This window comes from Ananas comosus, linkage group 16 (assembly GCF_001540865.1).
Source record: "Ananas comosus cultivar F153 linkage group 16, ASM154086v1, whole genome shotgun sequence".
Classification (NCBI taxonomy): domain Eukaryota; kingdom Viridiplantae; phylum Streptophyta; class Magnoliopsida; order Poales; family Bromeliaceae; genus Ananas; species Ananas comosus.
Window position 1 is genome coordinate 5,389,079 of NC_033636.1, and position 20,094 is coordinate 5,409,172.

At 36.7% G+C, this 20,094-nt stretch overlaps 2 protein-coding genes across 2 annotated transcripts; both read left to right on the forward strand.

Annotated features, from left to right (window-relative positions):
- LOC109722431 (probable fatty acyl-CoA reductase 4) lies at positions 1,532–2,536 on the forward strand. The gene is made up of 3 exons (XM_020250495.1): positions 1,532–1,653; positions 2,149–2,310; positions 2,397–2,536. Exons 1-3 carry the CDS (start codon positions 1,559–1,561, stop codon positions 2,524–2,526), a joined length of 387 nt encoding a protein of 128 aa, XP_020106084.1. The 5' UTR covers positions 1,532–1,558; the 3' UTR covers positions 2,527–2,536.
- LOC109722504 (mediator of RNA polymerase II transcription subunit 9-like) lies at positions 4,283–16,076 on the forward strand (the record flags this gene model as incomplete). The annotated part of the gene is made up of 4 exons (XM_020250594.1): positions 4,283–4,378; positions 5,824–5,904; positions 15,471–15,529; positions 15,637–16,076. Coding segments are annotated over 4 exons (300 nt in total), but the record flags the coding sequence as incomplete, so codon positions are not given.

The window sequence follows — 20,094 nt, forward strand, 5'->3', positions numbered from 1 at the left end:
AAACAACAATTAAACAACAACTAAACCTTAGTAATTAATCTGGAACAATAGTCATGAAATGGGCAATTACAATGTACCATTAATAGATCTAAAGCATAATCAAATTATACATTATAATATGCAATTAAACAACAAAATGCCTTAATACGCAAAGAACAAAATAATTTCCAAAACAGTAAATCAGATAAATCATTAGACAAATGACAAAAAGCTAAACTAATGACAAAAAGCTAAACTGCTCAATTACAATAAGTGAATCTAATGATAAATGGGTGCACAAAATTTTCTCCCTGGTCTACAATTGATCTTGTTCTGTCAACTCTTTCCACTTTACGATTAAATCAAAACCCGAAAAAAGGGGGAAAGGGAAAAAAAAAAAAATCAAAATAGGAAACAACAATAAAACAATATCAACCAAAATAGGACTCAAAAGTGAATGATAAACAAACCTTCCAGCACAGATTCAACTGCACCGTTTGGAATCAGAAGCTCGACTATCCGCTGATTATCGTCGGTGGTCTCCAAATGGACGACCCGTATCCGCTTATGAATTTGGCGAGCCTGTGAACATAGTCGAAATGAGCAGAAATGGTTCAGAAATGGATCGAGATTCAAAGAAGATTGTGGATACTCGATGCGTATTCCCAGAAACTGCCCAGACATGGAAGGAAAGCATCACTTGGAGAGTAAAACAGGGAAAAGCAAGAGGTGCCAAAAAGTACTTCACCTGCTTGGATAGAACCTTTTCTATAATTTTCCAAACAGGAAGAATAAGGTCGCCCAAAACAATATCTTTATCCACGATAGAAAAATTATGAGGTATGAGGTACAACTTTACCTGCTTAGAAGAGACCTCATACTCATCTTGCCAACCTTTGCTGGCTTTCTCGATTGAGGACACCTTTCGATACTTATTCTTGAGCTCAGCTAAAGGCATCTCTTTGGAATAGAGCAAAAGAAATAATGATAATTAATTGAAACTGAAATTTATTGATAAGTTAAGCATATTAACCAAATTAAGTACCTTATTGCTTCCCCAATCGCAGGGTGAATTATTTTAAAGACCCCAGCAATTTTTTCACATTCGTTTTCCACAAATTTGCTCAACAATCTATCCCTTCTTGAACCTCTTACAATGCCACCTAAGAAACAATGCCAAAAACCATACCATTAATGATGCAACAATCTACAGTCAGATTAAAAATAACAGAAATGAAGATCTAGAATTTACTTGCCTTCTTACCAAATAATGATGCAATAAGTGAGATAAAACGCTCTTCTAGCTCTTCTTGGTAGCTCTATTTCTTATTCTTTTTGCTGACTGGAATCTGAACATTTACAATTACAAAAGAACATAGAAAATTGAACAAGGAATCAGAACAATGAGACAATTTTTGAAAAGGAACAAAGTAATTATATTTTTAAAATCAGAAATATACTTTTTAAAAACAGAAATATACTTTTGACTCAAGATACACACAAAGTAGGCACATAAGATTATGAAAAGGAGCTAAATGAGAAATGGGAGAGATGCTCTATTTTTGACATTGAAGTGGAGATGGCACTGGTACAAGAAAAACTAAAGGAGCTAACTGAAAATAAAGCTTCAGAAGATACTGTAAGGCTTTCAATGAAAAAATTAGGCCTGAGAAGGTACAAGAAACTTATTTAGTTTGTTCATTATTTCCTTGAAGAATCATAAATAATACATTCACGAGTCCATCAGTTTTAATTTGGAGCTCATGGTTTCTTTGAAGCTCACATATTAACATTTAAAGAGAAAAAGGTTCTACGATGAAAAGAGAAGCTATTGAGAGTGGATTACATGAAGCTAATTTGATCATTCTCACATATAACTATTGAACATACTATAAAATATTTACAAAATTTAAAGTTGCACAGTCAAACAAGTTGTCAGTACTCCTAAGCAACAATAACCCAAATGCTACATGCTGATTGTTAAAATCCTTTAACAAAAACTCTGCTACATGATACTATTGATAATACTATAACCTTACAAGATTAGCAGGAATAAAAAATCCAAACTTGTAGCCACAACAGGAGAAACTAATTGTTCTTTAGCTGGGGCAACTTTTCAGTCAATATTTTTTTTTTCAAATTAAATGATGAGCCTTCCCATCACATTAGGGCTCAAACATTTGGGTGGTCTAACACTTACACATTTACAAAAGCAATGGGAGAGATGCTTTTCTACAACTTAAGGCGGCACCTTCCCCTTGTTATATTGCGCCCAACCATAGTTACAAGTACTTGCAAGGAACCATTTCCTGGATGGATAGAGGGAGTAAGGTCAGCTTGAGTGAAATTTGAACCTTGAGCTTTTATTTGCTAATCCCTAAGATCTATTAATTGAAGTTAAAAATGGGTAATTGCAGAACAACTGATGCATTTATCACTGGCTATGGCATGGGACATCTAAAATATATACCAGCAGATGTCACAACAATCTTGGACTTGGTATGCTATCTTTGGAGCATATTATATTTCTTTGTTGCTCTGTTTTAGTTAGGTTATATATATTGTTTGCCATTGAGATTTGTATTTCTATACACAAACAGAACAAGAAAAAAGAAAAAAACTATTCAGCATGTTAATTTGGTAAAAGGTTTCCTTGTTAATTTCTCAAAGATGCCAAAGTTCTTTTTTCCACTAACATAAAATTCTTGTTATCTTCACTTTAATGTTGCATGGCAACTTTTTTGACTAAATACTAGCTAGCATGACTAAACTAATCAGTTACTTGAGAGTTGAGAGACATCTCACCTGCCAAATTAGAAAAAGATGAAGCAGCATAACTGCTAAAAAAATTGCAATTACAAAACATTCTAAACAAAAAAAGAAGTCATATTAGTAAGAATCCATATACCTGAAAAAATAATAAACAGGCCACAAGAAACTTTGGTAAAAAATTCTCATTAAATACATGGAATAGCATCTGCAACCACATGAACCTGATATGAGCAACAACAAGGATCTGGTTGCTACAAAACATGTACAGAAGTTGGCAAAAAAACCATATAATGGAAACTTTCAAATTCACACTTTTATTGAGAAATGGGAAACCCAATGCGAAGGAGCCATGATGCACCAAGAATGGATAATAGTGGGCAATTTTGTTACAAATTTCATAACAAAAGTTTAGCCTAAAAAATATTCAAACCTAACATGATGCGCTTGTATGTTTAAAATGCTTGAACGGAACTGAGCTGATGATGATGACGTCCTTTCAGTTATTTTGTCAATCATCTTTCATGCAACAGTGGCGTTTCCTCTATTTTCCTTTTAGATTTCTAGAATATACGTGATCTAACCATTTCTAATAAAACAATTTAGGAACCTTACAGGCCATTAAACCGAAAGTTGCCACTTGAAATCTATATGCCTACTCACATAAGGGTATCATTTACAAAAAAAGAGAAGTGAGTAATATTTCCTAAATAGCTAGAATTGTACTNCAAGCCGGCTCATTTATTAATGAGCCAAAAATGAGATATCTCAAAAACAAATTTATTAGAAAGGATATATATAAAAAATAAATTTATGAGATCTTAACCATTAGACTTTAATTTAATGATTAAAATTTTACATATAAATGAGCCTTTTTATAATTGAGCTTGCTTTTATATTTCTATTTTGCTAAAAATGAAATAATAATAATAGATATTATATATATATAATTGTTTATTTATATATATAAATATAAATTAAATAAATTATATAAATGTAAAATATATGTACTCGAGCTGTTATCGAGCCGGACACGAACGAGCTGACCCCAGCTCGTGTTCGGCTCGTTTATTAAACGAGCTGAAAAATTCAGCTCGTGTTCGGTTCGTTTACTAAACGAATGATTCGATCTCGAGCTCATTTCGAGCCGAACACGAGCTGGCTTGTGAACGGCAAGTTGGATTGCCACCCCTATCTACGTCTTGAACATTTTATGAAATACATGGCTTTTTTTTTTTGTGAGGATCACAATAAGTCAAGCATTAATCCATTTCCTTTCTTCCATATTGCCTTTGTAGTTTTTCTTTTTTTAAATTTTTTGCCTTCCTATATTTCACTCGCACTTACCTTGAAATGTATTCATTCTGGTTGTTTTTTGTTTAGCACTGTATGAATCACATATTGTTAATTGTTTTGTGGATAATTTTTAGTCGAGTGCTATCTCAAATTATATAATTTTGATCTCTAGTAGGAGTTCAGAAATGCTAATTTCATGACTTCTAAATACACATTCCATGTCGAACAAAAGGTTTAATGCTGCTTTCTAATTTTTCTTGCCTTTTCACAGTTGGTGGAGAAGTTGGCGGATGCAATCGAAACTGGAACGAAGGACCAGAATTTTGATAAATTGGTTCGAAATCCCTCTTACCCTACCCCTTCCTTCCCTTTTCTATGCGACATCTTTTTGAGTTCAGTGTATGTTCTCTAGTATAAAGAACTTCTAGCTTTCTAAAACAAGTAAGGCTTTATAGAGATCTTAACGTTTGCATTTGATTTGTTGTAGACTTTATTTAGTATCTATATCCAAGTATTTCACTAAAGTCTATGTTGGTTTGCTGTTACTCAGTTCCTTTTTATGCCACTCAATGTTTGAGTCATTTGATTCTTTGTTGTCTCTGTTTGTTAGTGATCAATCTTAGCCTGTTCAAAGTCTTGATCAGAATGTATGGCTCGAATCAACTTTCCCTCACACTCTCTCTCTCTCATATCTTGAGTAGCACCTAGCTGCCAAAAAAATATAAAGAGAAAATAAAATTCTTAGTGGGTCCACAGGTGCTGTGCAATGCACACTCTAACAAAGTTGCTGCAGCTTCCTATGTATGGATGGAATTTTGTGGCCCCCTACTTGGTCCTGTGGAGAACATAGAACGCTTCCCAAGATTTTAGAAAAGTAGGAATACAACTTAATTATTTTGTTTATTGATCTTCTTGATTACCTTGTTTGTTAATTTTCTTGTTTTGTGGTTTCTCGGTCTCTTTAAGGTCCACCTTTTGATCTTGTTCCTCTCCTCTTTTCTTCTAATCCGTTTTCGCTCTGGGAAACCCAGCAGGAATCCCTTTCGGGTTCCTTTTCAACAAACCACTCTCCCTTAGCTTCGTTAGGCACCCGTTGAATACCTATGTGCTTATTCACAAGGAGATAAGTCTGTAACTGACTTTTAAGAACGGAGTGCTGAGATACATAACCTTTAAATTTAGGCACATCTGCCCAAATTGCTGGAGCCCATTCTCTATTGTGCATCAGAACATTCATCAATTTCATCTTCTTAGTATTTGCATTAACCTTTGTTTAATCAAATCAATATGATGTACAACAACTAACATCCATTGTTTTCCCATGTTGCCTGTATTAGTTTCTCGACAAACCATCCAAATTGGTAGTGATGTAGTTATGCCTCCAAAATTGTTATTTTTTTGTCACATCTGATTATTTGTGGGTACTACTTTTCTTAGTCTTTAGCACCATATGCAGGTCTCTATGACTCTAAATAAGATTCTCTATCGACCACACTGCAATAGTTTCTTCCCCCATTTCCAATATGACTCTTTGAGTTTGATTCACACATTGTACAATGTGTTATATCTTCTTCATTTCTGTACATGGGTCCTCAAGTGCTCTTCCCTTGTAATATTTTGTATGTACTGTTTTGTTGAATACTTGCATTACTGGTATACTTCACATTTGTGTCTTAATCTAATAGGTTTGTCATGCTAAGTAGCTATTAACAAGGATTTGCATTTTGCTTGCCTTAATTCTTGGTACTGATGTACTAATATGATTTAATCTTATATTAGGTTGATGACTTGACCACCCAATTTGCAAGGTGTCAACAACTACTGAACTCTATATCAGGAACAATAAGTAGCAAGTCTATGGTAAGTTTAATCATATATATACGTATATATTATTGATGAGATGAAACAGCTCACAAATCATAACTTAAGTGACGTTTGCTTGATTATTATGGTTAGGGTAATTGTCATAATATTAGTTTATTAATCTCTGTATGTTTGAGATAGCTAAATTTATTTTCCAGAAAGGCATTGTCTATATATATTCTAATTCGGTTTTAGTGTCAATACTAGTACATCTTTACAAATTAATCTTAGTTTGGTAAAGGTAATAGATGCGACCAAAAAAGCAACAATAGCGGAGCTTTAGTTCTCAACGCATTTGTGTTATTTACTTGCACCATCAGCTTGTAGTTGCTTTAATTTGAGTTATTTGAATTGCATCGGAGTTGTTAAAATTAATGGCCCATTAGTTATTAGCTGTTAACAGTTAATAAAATCTGCAGCTCCACCATTTGGAAAAGCATTCATAACAGTTAAACCTAGTAAAATCATTGTTATATTTAACAAAATCCCCAATATAATTGATGGAAAGAACTTTAAATCAAAGGACTAAAAAATTTATGGCTTAAATAAAAAGAAAATTAGTTAAGGGTCTGTTTCAAAATGGCCTATAGCTGATGGTGCCCTTGTACATTTTTACCAACAAAATTTCATCCTTGTGTGCACCATATAATTGAGCTTGTATTTAACATAATTAGTAGTTGAGATATTGGTTCCATCAGTTGCAACCAATCATTGGGGACCTTTTTACAAAATAACCCTCTAAAATTTTGTAATTTGCAAAATAACTCTATAAAATTTATATTTGAAAAACTAACTCTCTTTTCGCTATGTAGGCGCCATGTCAGATATTTCTTCTAAAGACGATGAACCATTCTCCGTCTTTGTAATATAACTACTAAAGGCAGTGAACGATTCTCCGTCTTCGTAATATAAGTATTGAAGACGGTGAATGGTTCACCGTCTTTAATACAAACTGATCAACCTTTTTTTCCTCTAGCCTTTAACAACAATTTTTACAAGTTTGGAGCAAGAATTTTCACGAGAATAAAAATTTCAACAAGAAAAACAATAAGACAAGAAGAACAACAAAATACAACCAATTTGGTAGGAATATCAACAAAAACACAGAAAGTTTATAAAACTATGAACTAAATAAAGAGGTATATAATATTACACATGTTATACAATGCATTCGATCTAAATCATATAAATGTCAGTCTCGAGATCTTCCTCTCCCTCGACGTCCTCGGCCACATCCGCGTGCACGCCCATGTCCACGTCTACGCCCACGATCAATATCGAGTTCAACAGGAGGTACGTCATCAACATCGAGCTTAACAGGAGGTACGTCATCAAGTGGCTCGATACCTGCCATCTGATCGAGATTCTTAATAATAATGCCCTCATGATGCTCCGGAAACGCCCGAGTCTCCTCTGGCATAGCGGCCGGTGTAGATGTTGGGCGGTGTTGTGATGATGACGAGCCATGACAACGAGAATATATGGATCTAAAATATGTACACGGCACTGGTGGCGGAAGCGAGTCAAACGTTGAAGGAAATGTCGAAGGGGCGTCGGGCATAGCTCTAACGTCAGTGGCAGATAGAGACCGTGACATCTGCTGGCTTGATGTCGAATGAGATCGAATAGGAGACGGAGACCATCGCATTTGATGACCCGATGTCGAGGAGTGAGCATAATCTTGACCCACTGCATCTCTGACAATAGGTATAGCAGGAACATGCTCCAGTACCATCTCAATATGGGCACAGATGCCCGTTAGAGTCTCTAGCATCGTATGGGTTCCAGGGGGATCATCAACTAGCTGTCTGATGCTATAGTTAGTCTGTCGTAATGCCTCCACCTTTATTATAGATAAAAACTCATTTTATTTATTATATTAATTATAAGATTAAAATAATAATTTAATATATGAGTGATTGTACGAAAGCTCGGTCTGCCCATGAGGCTGGAAAGTCAACGAAGGACGTTGTATTGGACGAGAAATCCATCTCATTATCGTCTAATACCACTGCATATAAATAGAGGCTACCTGTATCGGATCATCACCAGCAATCAACAGTTAGTCGCAAATATTCTGTAATCTCTCTCCCAATCTCTCTATGTGTGCGTGAAAGATTGCCTAATCCTCATCTGGCCGCCTCTGAGAAGTCACATGACGGATGGTCTCCACATTAATGGGTATATGCTGGAGAAGACCAAACTGTCGTAGGACTTGATCCGATATATGCATATTTAGAATATGAAAACAAATCAACGTAGTTCTCGATCGCCAGACCTAACAGCCCGGTACACAAAATGTCGGTAGTGCGGCTATAATAGTATCTGTGTACAGCCTCCATATAATCTATGAACAAGCTAATAATCAGCTGGATGTATTAATATGTTTGTATAATATTAAAAAAGATGGTTGCATTAATACGTAACTGGGACTCTCTCTGTTGATCTAACTTATAACGATAAAACTTAATATCTGTGGTCCTGACATTAGCTCCAACTCGTAATCAACCAGCATTCGCCTACTTAAAATTTAGAAGTATACGTGTTAGTTGCAATTATTTGAAAAATGCAATGTATCAAATATATATGTCATATCGGCAACCCAAAGGGCAATTTGCTATATCGGGCATAGCTCCAACGCCAGTAGGTCGCCCAATATGAATATGGTCCCACACTCAAGTCTATAAATAAATTACAATAAATTAAACACGAGAAGCTTAATATAATAATTATAATATTACTTATTATACCTGTAATAATGTTGCAAAGCAACAACATTCTGCCATTCCTTTTAATGAAGCCACTCCCAACGCCCGATAAAGATAGGCCAAAGCTGCTGCACCCCATGCTAAGCCGCCGCACTCATCAAAATCCTCTAAAAGTGGAAGCCACTTCAGATGAACTCTAAATTTGATGGGGTTTGAAATATGTTACACCCAATTTGATATAACATGTAGGCGCGTGTTGTATCTGCAACTACTACAGGGGCGTCCAAATATTTTGTGGTGGTAATGCTGGTATAACCAATCCAGTCTAATCTGACCAGCTCTGATGTCATCCGGCACAGCTTCTAAAAACATCTGACAAATATCCGACCACGAGTGCACTGTAATACTAGTCACGGGCTCACCATCCACACGAAGACTAGAAATAACTACGATATCTTGAAGTGTAATCGTCATCTCATTGTGGCGGAAGTGAAAAATCTGTCTCCCGTCTCCATCTCTTAACCATAGCTCCTAATAAAGCTTGATCCAGCTGCACGCGCCTAAGGCGTGATATGTAGTAGAATCCGGCTTGTCATAGAAGTTCGAGCACTGCTGGATGGTCAAGATCCCACTGGTTTAACTTGCGGCCATGCTCTGTGAACTGAATAGCACGGTACACCTGCAGTTAAAAAAAAATAGTTAGATCATCATTTCAATTTATTAATATTATGATAAACTTTCACTTAAAATTGTTGGCTCTCACCTCACTCCTGATAAATCCAGTCCTATGGAGATGCTGCTCTGTCAGGACCGACGAATCAACCGGTTCCGCGTTCTCTAGATCTGTCATCTGTAATTTTAAAGGTTTTGCAATTAATAACATATTATAAAAATACTCATTAAATATTGAAAGTTTTGCAATTACTATTATATTAGGTAACAAGTCTTACGTTGACGTCCTCTTTCTGTATTGTGGATAGGTGTTCCTATAATGGGCTTATTGTTTACAAATTCTACATTTTGTTCATCGCCCTACGATTTCGTCCATTATATTACAAATACATGTAGATCGTGGACGACCTTTCTTCCTTCTCACCAAGATTTAAAGTGTCGTGGCACGGAGGGTCGTGCCATTGTTTGCCTGGCACGGTATGGCACTGGCACGTTTCCGTGCCGACACATGGTACGCTTGTATGCTGATGGATACGCATGACCTCCTACTGGTACGCTTTGGCACGGACTTTTTTTTTTTTTTGGTTTCAATAAGCTCTTATAATATTATTTTGAAAGATTTAATCAAATAATTATGAATATTTGCTATGTATAGCTTACTATATTCATTAATTAACATACTTGTAAGCTTTTTTGTATGTAAAGTACAATTATACAAGATGCAGAATAGAAATTTTTACATGTTAGAATTTTTAAAATGCAAAGACAACTTTTTTTCTTTTTTACTTTTGACCATATTACAGCCTTTTTTTTATGAAATACAAAAAAATAATTTTAAAAATTATTTGAAAAAATTATTTTAAAAAGTATTTGAAAAAAATATTTTTTAATGAATTTTTTCAAAAAATTAACAGATCTATCAAAAAAAATTAAGCAATAAATTATATAACAAATAAATTAAATAAATTTAAGTATCAATTGATTTAATTTAGCTTTTAATTTTATGAATATTTTCAATCTCTAGCGCAAAAATAAAATTTTATGTTTGATGTGGCTCAAAATTTGTTTATTGAGTTTGATTTGTTGCCTTAATTCGCCAAAAATTGTGGTGCAATAAATTTTGATAAAATAATTTGTGAAGAAAAAATTGATGTCTATGGTGGAAGCGGAGGGCTCGGACAAATCTTTTGTCCGTATATTGATAAACAAAAAAAAATTAAATTATAATTTTTTTGACTTACCTAGTAAGTAAATTTTCGATTTGTAATGTCTTTGGGGGATGTGGGGTACCCAGAATGCTTTGAATACCCCAAAGAACAAAACAAAAAGAAAAAACAAAAAGCAAAAAAAAAAAAAAAGAAAACAAAAATAAAAGAAGCAGAGTGTCGGCACAGCACTGCGCCGTGGCACGCTGCGCCGTGTTGCTTTGTCTCGTGCGGCATGGTGCTGCGTGCCGCGGCACGGAGGGAGAGACCCCCCCTGTACCGTGCTACCTTCTTAGTGGCACGGTACGTATGGCATAGGGCGGCACTTTAAACCTTTCTTCTCACGGGAGGCGGTACAATTGGTGGGCCCTGGGGTCGTGGCCAATGTCGCATATCCGGAACATGATGGAAATGTGGTACGTATGTCTCGCGATAACAATCAACAGTATACCAACGAGAACAAAAATTATGAAAGTCTATTCTTCTCTCCGAAATACTGCAAACTGTTAAAAGATGCAAGCAAAGTATTCCAGTTAGCTGGAATTTGCGGCAATAACAATCCGCATCTGTTCCATTCAGGGAAACCTTGTATTTGAAATCTCCGGTATTGACCTCAAATTCAGAAAACCCAAATCGATGGACAATGTGTCCGATGTCCCTGTGTCGTTTCCATATTCATTGTAATTCGACTTTGTATTGTAGGAGCTAACGTGCCTGTCATACTGTCACTATCTTCACGACGTTGTAAGAAATTACTATTAAGTTTGTAAAATATCCCCGCGACAAAAGCCGTGACAGGCAGAGCATGAATTCCCTTAAGTACCCCCTATTTAAACTTTCTGACAGATTCGTGGTCAACCCGAAGCATTGTCCTTCATCAAATGCTAATGCTCAATACTCTTTGTATTTTTCGAGATCATCCACCTATTTCCAAGCCTTTCTTAAGCTTATAATATTCTACTGATATTGGAGCACTATTAATAGTATAGAATTTGTCCAATAACGACTCATTTTTAAAACGTTTATTCATATTGGTTTTCATGTATTGAAGGCACTACCGGTGTGCATGCTCCTATCGAGAAGGGTATATTTCAGCCACTATTTCGTTTAAGCCACTAAATCGATCAGATATAAAGCAAACCTATGATTGCGTGTAACATATTGATGCAAGTTCTGTAAAAACAAATCCCAACTTCCACCATTTTCTTCTTCTCCTCTGCAAATTGCAAATGCTAAAGGATAAATGCTATTATTTGCATCTACAGCTGTCGCTATCAATGCATGGCTTTTGTATTTGCCATACAACTGAGTGCCATCAATGCTCACTACTGGCTGACAGTGTGTGAATCCCTGAATAGAAGGACCAAATGACCAAAAAACATGACCAAACCGATATATTTCGTCTGATGGTCATCTATGATCAAGGCGCCATAAAGTATCAGGATTATTTCTCTGCACCATAGTAAGATAACGAGACAAGTCTGTGTATGACTGTTCCCAGCTTCCATAAATAATTTGTAATGCTTTGCTCCGTGCTAGCCATGCCTTCCAATAGTTATGTTAACATGCAAATTGGATCGTATTGTTTTCTGTATTTCTTTTGGCGTCATATTAAATTTTGCCTTCATTAGTAGGAGAATTTCTTGACATAGGAGACTTGAAGTACAATTATGGTGTGACGCATTTAGCATTGGGATTACATGTGTATTGACCTGCATATGTCTTAACTCTGAAGTATGTTGTATCTTTAGAAACCGAAGTATGTAATCTCCAAGGACATCCCTCAACCGTGCATTTTACTGTATAACTCGTTTTCGTGGATTTCAAAACCTTCATCTGAACATTATGAGCAATGTGTTATCGATTTAGAGCGTCCACTAAAGATGTCTTATCATAAAAGATTCGACGAATCCAAGTCCCGTCAATGCTAGGTAGACCGACATTGGTCCGTCTAACATTGAACTCAGTCGAATCCACAACATACTGATTTATTCAATTATTATCTGCAGGATAGTGCTTCGGATGGTCAATAAAATCAAGTTCCTTGTCAAGTTGTCTACATATTTGTTGTTTACATGTGGGTCGTCGTTTCCACTGTAAATGACATTCGCAAGACAATTTAACCCACCATCCTGATCATCATCAATGTCTGTAGCTAGATCATTCCAATCGTCGTCCTTTCTGCTATAATGATCATCATTATCGATGGGTGCATCCTCCTAATTACTGTCATTATTACCTCCTTCATCGATAATATTAGTAGGAACTTCATTCCAATGTTCATAGAACATAAATAGCCTGCAATGGGTCTCGAAACTTTATTGTGTTAAGTACATTTTCACATATTATTAATAAAAAAATAGATTTTTCTTTACCCTCAATCATAAGGTTCTAATTATATATGAGACATGATAGGTTCTACACAGGTGGTCGTCGGTAGTGCATGGAATATCGTGGGTTCCTCACGTGAGGTTGAGAGTTCCGCACGTGAGGTTGAGGGATGCGCATGTGACGTTGAGGGTTGCGCACGTGAGGTCGAGGGTTGTGTACGTGAGGTCGAGGGTTGCGTTTGTGGAGACTTTGTCTGAAGTATTTATAATTTAGTATTATCAAAATATTTAATAATTAAAGAAAATATTTACCGAAATCTAAAGATTTCACTTGTCATCCTGACGCCTGTTTCGTTACCAATTTTGCAGTCACCAGTTGGATTATTCAAAAAACCCACATCAATATCATTATAAAGCAGTCTTGTGTAATAGCCTTGCGATTGATATTATGTTTCCGACGGATATAAATCTTTCTCGATGTATACCGACATATATCTGTAATATTCAAATAATGTAATCATTCCCTCCAATGATTCATCATTTACTATTTTGTAAGCTATATATTCATTCGCTCCCGTAAGGCGTCGTGAATTTGAGATGAAATTCTTCTCTACTACAATTTGCTAAACGATACATTCTCGTCTCAAAATTAGTAAATGTCGTATCTGAACGAATCGCAATCAATTTCTTTCGACCGCCGACATATTGGGGATTATTTTCATCCGTAACTAATTGTCCATCCCAATGAACACTTAGAGACATCCGACGACTAGCCATTTTAATTATACGGAAAAAATTTTCAAATCTCCTCTCAAAATATTTAGTCAATATAATAGAAAAAAATAATAAATAAAAAAGGAAAGGAACCACATGGAGGCTCCCCTACCCCACGCAAAAATCCAACAAAGATTTTTGAGAAAGTTTGTTGGATTTTTCGCCAATTGATTGCTGAACAGAAGAAAAACTTTTTAACATTTTAAGTTTCAATTCATTGGGAGTTTTAACAGGGTAGAGCTTATATTTACCAAAAAGTTGCATCTGAATAGGATTACGACTACTCACAACAGAAGTAAAAGAGTTGGCATATAAATTAGTTGTTTGGTATCGTTTATCATAATGTCTGATTAAACATGAAGCACAATCTCAAGTCTTTTACTACGATTCAAATCGTCGTTATCAGGACAAAATATCAGCTTATCTAGGTTATATCTATTTTCCAACTAAACCCTTCCAATGTGCTCAACTCGTACTCGATGGCTAATGGCTTAAAAGTTGGTATCTGAGGTCCCAATTATAAACCTAGACTTTTACAATTTTAACCTGTTGCTAGAATGCCAACAGTGGTGTGTTCACAATGCCAATATTGCTAATAAACAGCAAATTAAATAGAAGAGTCCAGGAGTTACCTGTATGTCAGTGAGGGCGAGGTCGGCGCACGTCGACAACGAAAAACACAGTCGCAGTCCAGGAGCTACCTGCAATGTGGGCTGTTGAGGGAGGTGGCGCGGTTGGCAGGGACCGGCGAGTGGTCCGGGAGAGGGAGGGGCACATAGAGAGAGAGAGAGAGAGAGAGAGAGAGAGAGAGAGAGAGAGAGAAAGCATGAGAGAGAGAGAGGCGTCGGGACGGTATGCCTAATGAAGGCGGTGAACGGTTTACTGCTTCCATAACGCGGTGAACGGTTCATCACTTTTAGAAAGCAGTGACCCGTTCACCGCCTTCTCAAGGCACATTCTCTATTTTCCTCTCAGAACTTAGAAAATTTTGGAGGTCGAGGTTGGGGGGGGGGGTGGATAGACGGTGAACCATTCACCGTCTTCAAAACTTGTATTACAAAGACGGTGAATCGTTCACCGTCTTGTAATGAAATGTCCACCTGGCTTCTATGTGGCGAAAAGAGGGTCACTTTTCCAAATATAAATTTGAAAGGGTTATTTCGCAAATTACAAGATTCTAGAGGGTTATTTTGTAAAAACCTCCAATCATGGGACATAGCAAATAAGATCCATATTATTAGTTATTTCCTACAAAATTTTGCCCATTGGGAAAAAAAGTGCAGATATTCTCCAATGTCCTCTTCGTCTTATAAAATGTAATGGCGCATGGCATGACGCAGGCATTTGAAAAAGGTTAAGATTTGAGAAGAACATGAAAATTTTGAACCTCTCTTAATACATATTTCAGTAGTATACATGTGGTATAAATGTGAAAACCATGTGGTTTATTTTTGTCTTAACAATCAATGCCAGCATATCTTAAGTTCCATGTCATTTCTCTTTTGTTAGGTTTGTTATCACTAGAAAATATGTTCTTGTGTTTATATGCACTTCAGTAATGACAGTTGATTCGTAATCGTTGAAGTTCTTCAGAGGTGTTAACTTTCAATCCTTCAATGAGATTGTGGTTCAACTCTACATCAATTATCCTGTCATCTTTTCTAGACAGAAGTGTTAATATTCGTAGAGAATCTTTGTTTTATATGTTTCTTTATGTTAATGTGAGCAATGGCGGTTTCCTGTGGTTTAAAGTGCTACCATTGTTGTTTGTGCATGGTTGATGCACTAAACATATCTCTAATAAAAGTTAGGATTGCTTCATCTTTTACTGGTGTATGTAGCTTTCTTACATATACTAATTGCTTTTTCTATAGACAGTTGAAGGACAAAAGCGTAAAGTTGAAGAAACTATGCAACAGCTCAACCAAAGAAGGTTCGTTTTTCTTTTTTAAGAATTCCTCTCCCAAAATTCAGAGAGTAGGTTGATAAAGACTCTTCTTCCAAATGTAGTTCTATTGACAGTTTAAATGTTTATATCAGGGAACTGATTAGCAAGTACAGAAGCTGCATTGAAGAGCTTGTTAAATCTGATAATATAAGATAAGAGTCGTTTTGACTACTTGTAGCTTATGCTGAGAGCTTATGTAGTTGTATCCTTGTGAAAATAGTGTATAAAAACTGAAAGTTGTTTCACTCGAGTCTTGAAATGTGGAGGAACCTTTGGTTAGTTCAGGTTTACCTGTTGTTATATGTGAGGTCAGCTAGGAATCCGCCAAAAACCCCCCCGAAGAGAAATTAGGAGAGAACATTGGTGTTTGGAGCCTAATATTTTTCTTTGAAGTAAATGTTATTTATTACAGTTAGGTTTTATTGTTTTTAGTACAGGCCTAGAAATTATGGACTGGCTTGACAATTGAATTGCTTGATTTGCCATGTAAGTGATTATTTTTGGGATGCTTGTATTGCAATTTTTGTGTGCATAGTCTCTTTGCATGCTGGAAGTGGCTGTTTATTGTCCCTAGTGCAAGTGACAAGGGACTTAATGGTTTGTATCTGAGATCTCAAGTTCGAAGCTTAGTTGTTTTATGTTTTTAGTTAAGCTTATTTCTAAAAGAAGGAACGAAGCGGATATTATGCTATCTTTCTCTCTCAAAGAAGTTAAAAACGGTGGCTGCTTATAGATAGTATATAACTGTAGAGCCGCAAACATATGGGTTGCTGCAACCTGCTAGCTCACTTGCAGCTGCTAGTTTTGATTTTGTCTCTGGATGCTACTGTAAACATACTAATTTATCCAACTTTTAAGAGAGAGTGCATTGTATTCGGAACTTGTTCAGAAGTTTTATTCGAACTCAACACTTTAGCGTAATATAGTATTTCATTGTTAATCACATCTTTGAATGGCCAAAGCTCTTTAAAGCACCTTCCAATGTTACAACATGATTAGAGAGCTTAAAATGCTTTTGAATTATTTGTTTTCTTTGTGTGCGTTTGTGCACTGCAATTCCTTAGCCGTAGCACCGCACTGAAGGGCGCCATGGTTGTAAGCCGAACTATCTCCGCAAGGTTTGTTCTGTTTTCCTTTTATCTCCATTCAAACGTTACTGTAAGCCTGGTTTGACCTGAACTGTAGCTCATAAAATCTTAAAAAAAGAAAATTGAGCAAAACTTTGAGCAGAAAGATACAAATCAGATTATACGAATGCCATATTTACAGAGAGTGAAAGAGAGAGTAAAAGGATACTGAAAATATCATTTATATCTTTTTGTTATCTATAAATTCGACATCCATCTATTATTTGATTTTCTTATATTTTGCATGTGCATCGTGGGAATTACAATATTTTTAAGCCGTTTTCGATAATGGAGCTTCCGAACCGATAATCGACTCCGTTAGACTTGATTTAACATATTTAAAGTATCCAGAAAATAAATTTTATGATTTTTTGATATCATTTACCTAGTGATTGAAGCATTCAAAATCAACAATTTTTAATGGTTGATATATATTGCTTGTAAGTTTAACGGTGTAGAAATATTCAAATCAGATGAATATTTTTGATAGAAAATTCTTTATATTATTTACTGCAAGATCAATATCTCTGATTGAAAATTTTAGTGTTATATCACAATTTTTTGTGAGATTTTTATTTTCAGTCGTTGATTTTGAACCTTTTTGATTGCTACGTAAATGATATCGAAAAATCGCAAAATTTATTTTCTAGATATTTCAAATATGCTAGATCAAGTCTAACAGAGCCGATCGTCGATTTGAAAACTCCATCATCGAAAATGGCTTAGAAGTATGAAGGCCTCCGTGCTCCTACTAGCATACAAGACCTATGCTATATATATATATATATATATATATATATATATATATATATATATATAAAACTAGGCTCGAATACTATCAATAGCACAAAGCTATTGGTGCCATCAGGTTTTTGGCCTTTGGATGAAAAAATGTGCGGTTAGGATGATGTAGGCCCCCTAGTGTTGAGTGAGTTATTGGTTGAATAGTATAATCTAACGGGTGAAAATAGTCAAAGGGTTAAATCTAACGGTGGAAAATTCGGTAGCACCAAACGCTTGGTGCTATCGATAGTATTCTAGCCGAACTCTCTCTCTATATATAGATAATTGAGCTCCGATACTTTTAAAAGCACCAAGTTGTTGGTGCTTATAGGTTTCGACTATCCTTGGATTAAGGGATGTGCGATTATGATGATAGTGGTCCCAAGGGTTGAGTAGGTGGTTAGTCAAATAGTATGATCTAACGAGTAAAAGTGGTCGGGGGTAGATATGATGGCGAAAAACCTATTTGAGCACCGACAACACCATCGTCCAATGGGGAGGCACTGATGGAGGATGAGCCGTTGATGGAGGCAGAGCAGGAGCAGATCAGGGAGTGGTTGGCGAGCTTTCGCCAATTTGATCCACCTCGATTTGGCGATAGTCACACCGAGCTCTAGGTAGTAGAGGCTTGGGTTGGAGCTATGGAGAAGATATTTTAGGATATCTTTATTCCAGAGCGGAATTAGGTTCACTTAGCAGTACATTGTTTGGAGGGTGATGCTCATACTTGGCGGCGGAGGATTAGACCGACTCTACCTTAGGGTGCACGACGGATGACATGGATCGACTTTTGAGGATTACTGTATGGGGCCTATTTTTCAAACAATGTGGAGAAGAAACTCGAAAAGAATATGAAGAACCTGTAGAAAGGCAATCAGATGGTGCATGAGTACACTAGAAAGTTCATTTGGTTGCTGAAGTATGTACTATTCGTCATGACGGATAAGACGCGCAAGATTTGCTTATTTGAGCAAGGTTTGAGGCCCAAAATCTTTGTATTATTACAGGCTCAGCACCTTCGGGCTCTCGATGTAGTGATTCGGCAGGCTTTTTGGGTAGAGCAGGGTGCTACAGTCATGAGGGAAAGGACTACAGTCAGGGCAGAGTCTTGAGAGGAAGCGCCCGACAGGCAAGCCTTAGGCCCTTCTGATTCTAAAGTGAAAGTAGGACCAGATCACGATGGATTTCATTGTTGAATTACCTCAAGCTCAAGATAGATTTGACACAGTGTAGATGATAGTAGACAGACTGATCAAGTCTGCTTATTTTCTACTGGTGTAGACGACATGGTCCTGGGATCGACTCGCATAGTTGTATTTGGATGAGGTAGTGAGGTTACATGGAGTATGTACCGCGATAGTACCAGATCAAGACTTGAGATTTGTCTCGCATTTCTGCAGGAGCTTACAGACAGCCTTGGATACTCAGTTGCACTTCAGTACAGCTTTCACCCACATACTGATGGACAGTCAGAATAGATTATTCAGATTCTAGAGGATATGTTGAGAGCTTATATCCTAAACTTTGGAGGAGGGAGGCATAAACATTTGAGATTGGTTGAGTTTGCGTACAACAATAGCTATCAAGCGAGCATTCAGATGGCTCCGTTTGAAGCATTATATGGACGCAAGTGTCGATCACCCCTACATTAGAGTGAAGTAGATGAAAGTAAGACTTTGGGGTCAAACATTCTTTTACAGATAGAAAAAGATCATGGTTGCACAATTAAAACAATCCAAAGTCAGTAGGGGAGATATGCTGATAATAGGGACGAGACTTGAAGTTTCAGATTGAAGACCATGCGTTTTTGAAAGTCTCGTTGTCTAGGGGGATTCGAAGATTCACAGTTTGTGAAAAGCTAAGTCTGCATTATATTGGTCCTATAGAGGTTTTGGAGTGGGTTTGTGAGGTGCCGAACTTTTAAAATTATGAAGTTCCGGTGTATGTTGGTTTGGAAAGTCATTAGAGTGGTTCCGGTGAAAGTCGGAAGCATTCGAGCGTTTTAGGTGCGCGTAGGCGCGAAAATGGTACCCGGAAGGCTATGTTGGACCATGAACTAAATCTGACATTAGTGTTGATGAAAAGATGATGAAAATATGCTCGAAAATATGTTTTGAGAATCTCGGTGCGATTTGAAATGAATCGGAGGCCAAACGAGCGAAAATGAGTGGAAACAGAGAAGAAACGGACGGAGGCTGAAATTTGGCTAAGTCCTTAATTCGCTGGGCTGGGAGGACCTACGGGGTTTGGACCTTGCCTCCAAGGTCCAGACCCCGAGAGCGAAAATAGCCCAGTTCGGGGCTGTGCATAGAGCTGATATGTGAGGGGTTTTTATGCAATTTTGCATTAGTTGGGGGCAATATGAAGGGGTGAGGGCCTTCTCATCTCATTCCTCTCAACCCTAACACCCAAAACACCTCTCTCTCTCACTCTAGAACCTCTCTCTCTCTCTCTCTTCAAGAAGGAAGGCAAGGAGGGGGATTGATGGAGGGTGAAGCTTGAAGAAGGATCATCATCTTCTTCTCCTTCTTCTTCACCTTGGAGCAAGCTTAGAGAGGTTTTGCAATATGTAAGGGTTTGATCTCAATTAACCCTCTGTAAACCTAACTGTTAGGTTTCCTGACACGTTGGCGAAGTCGG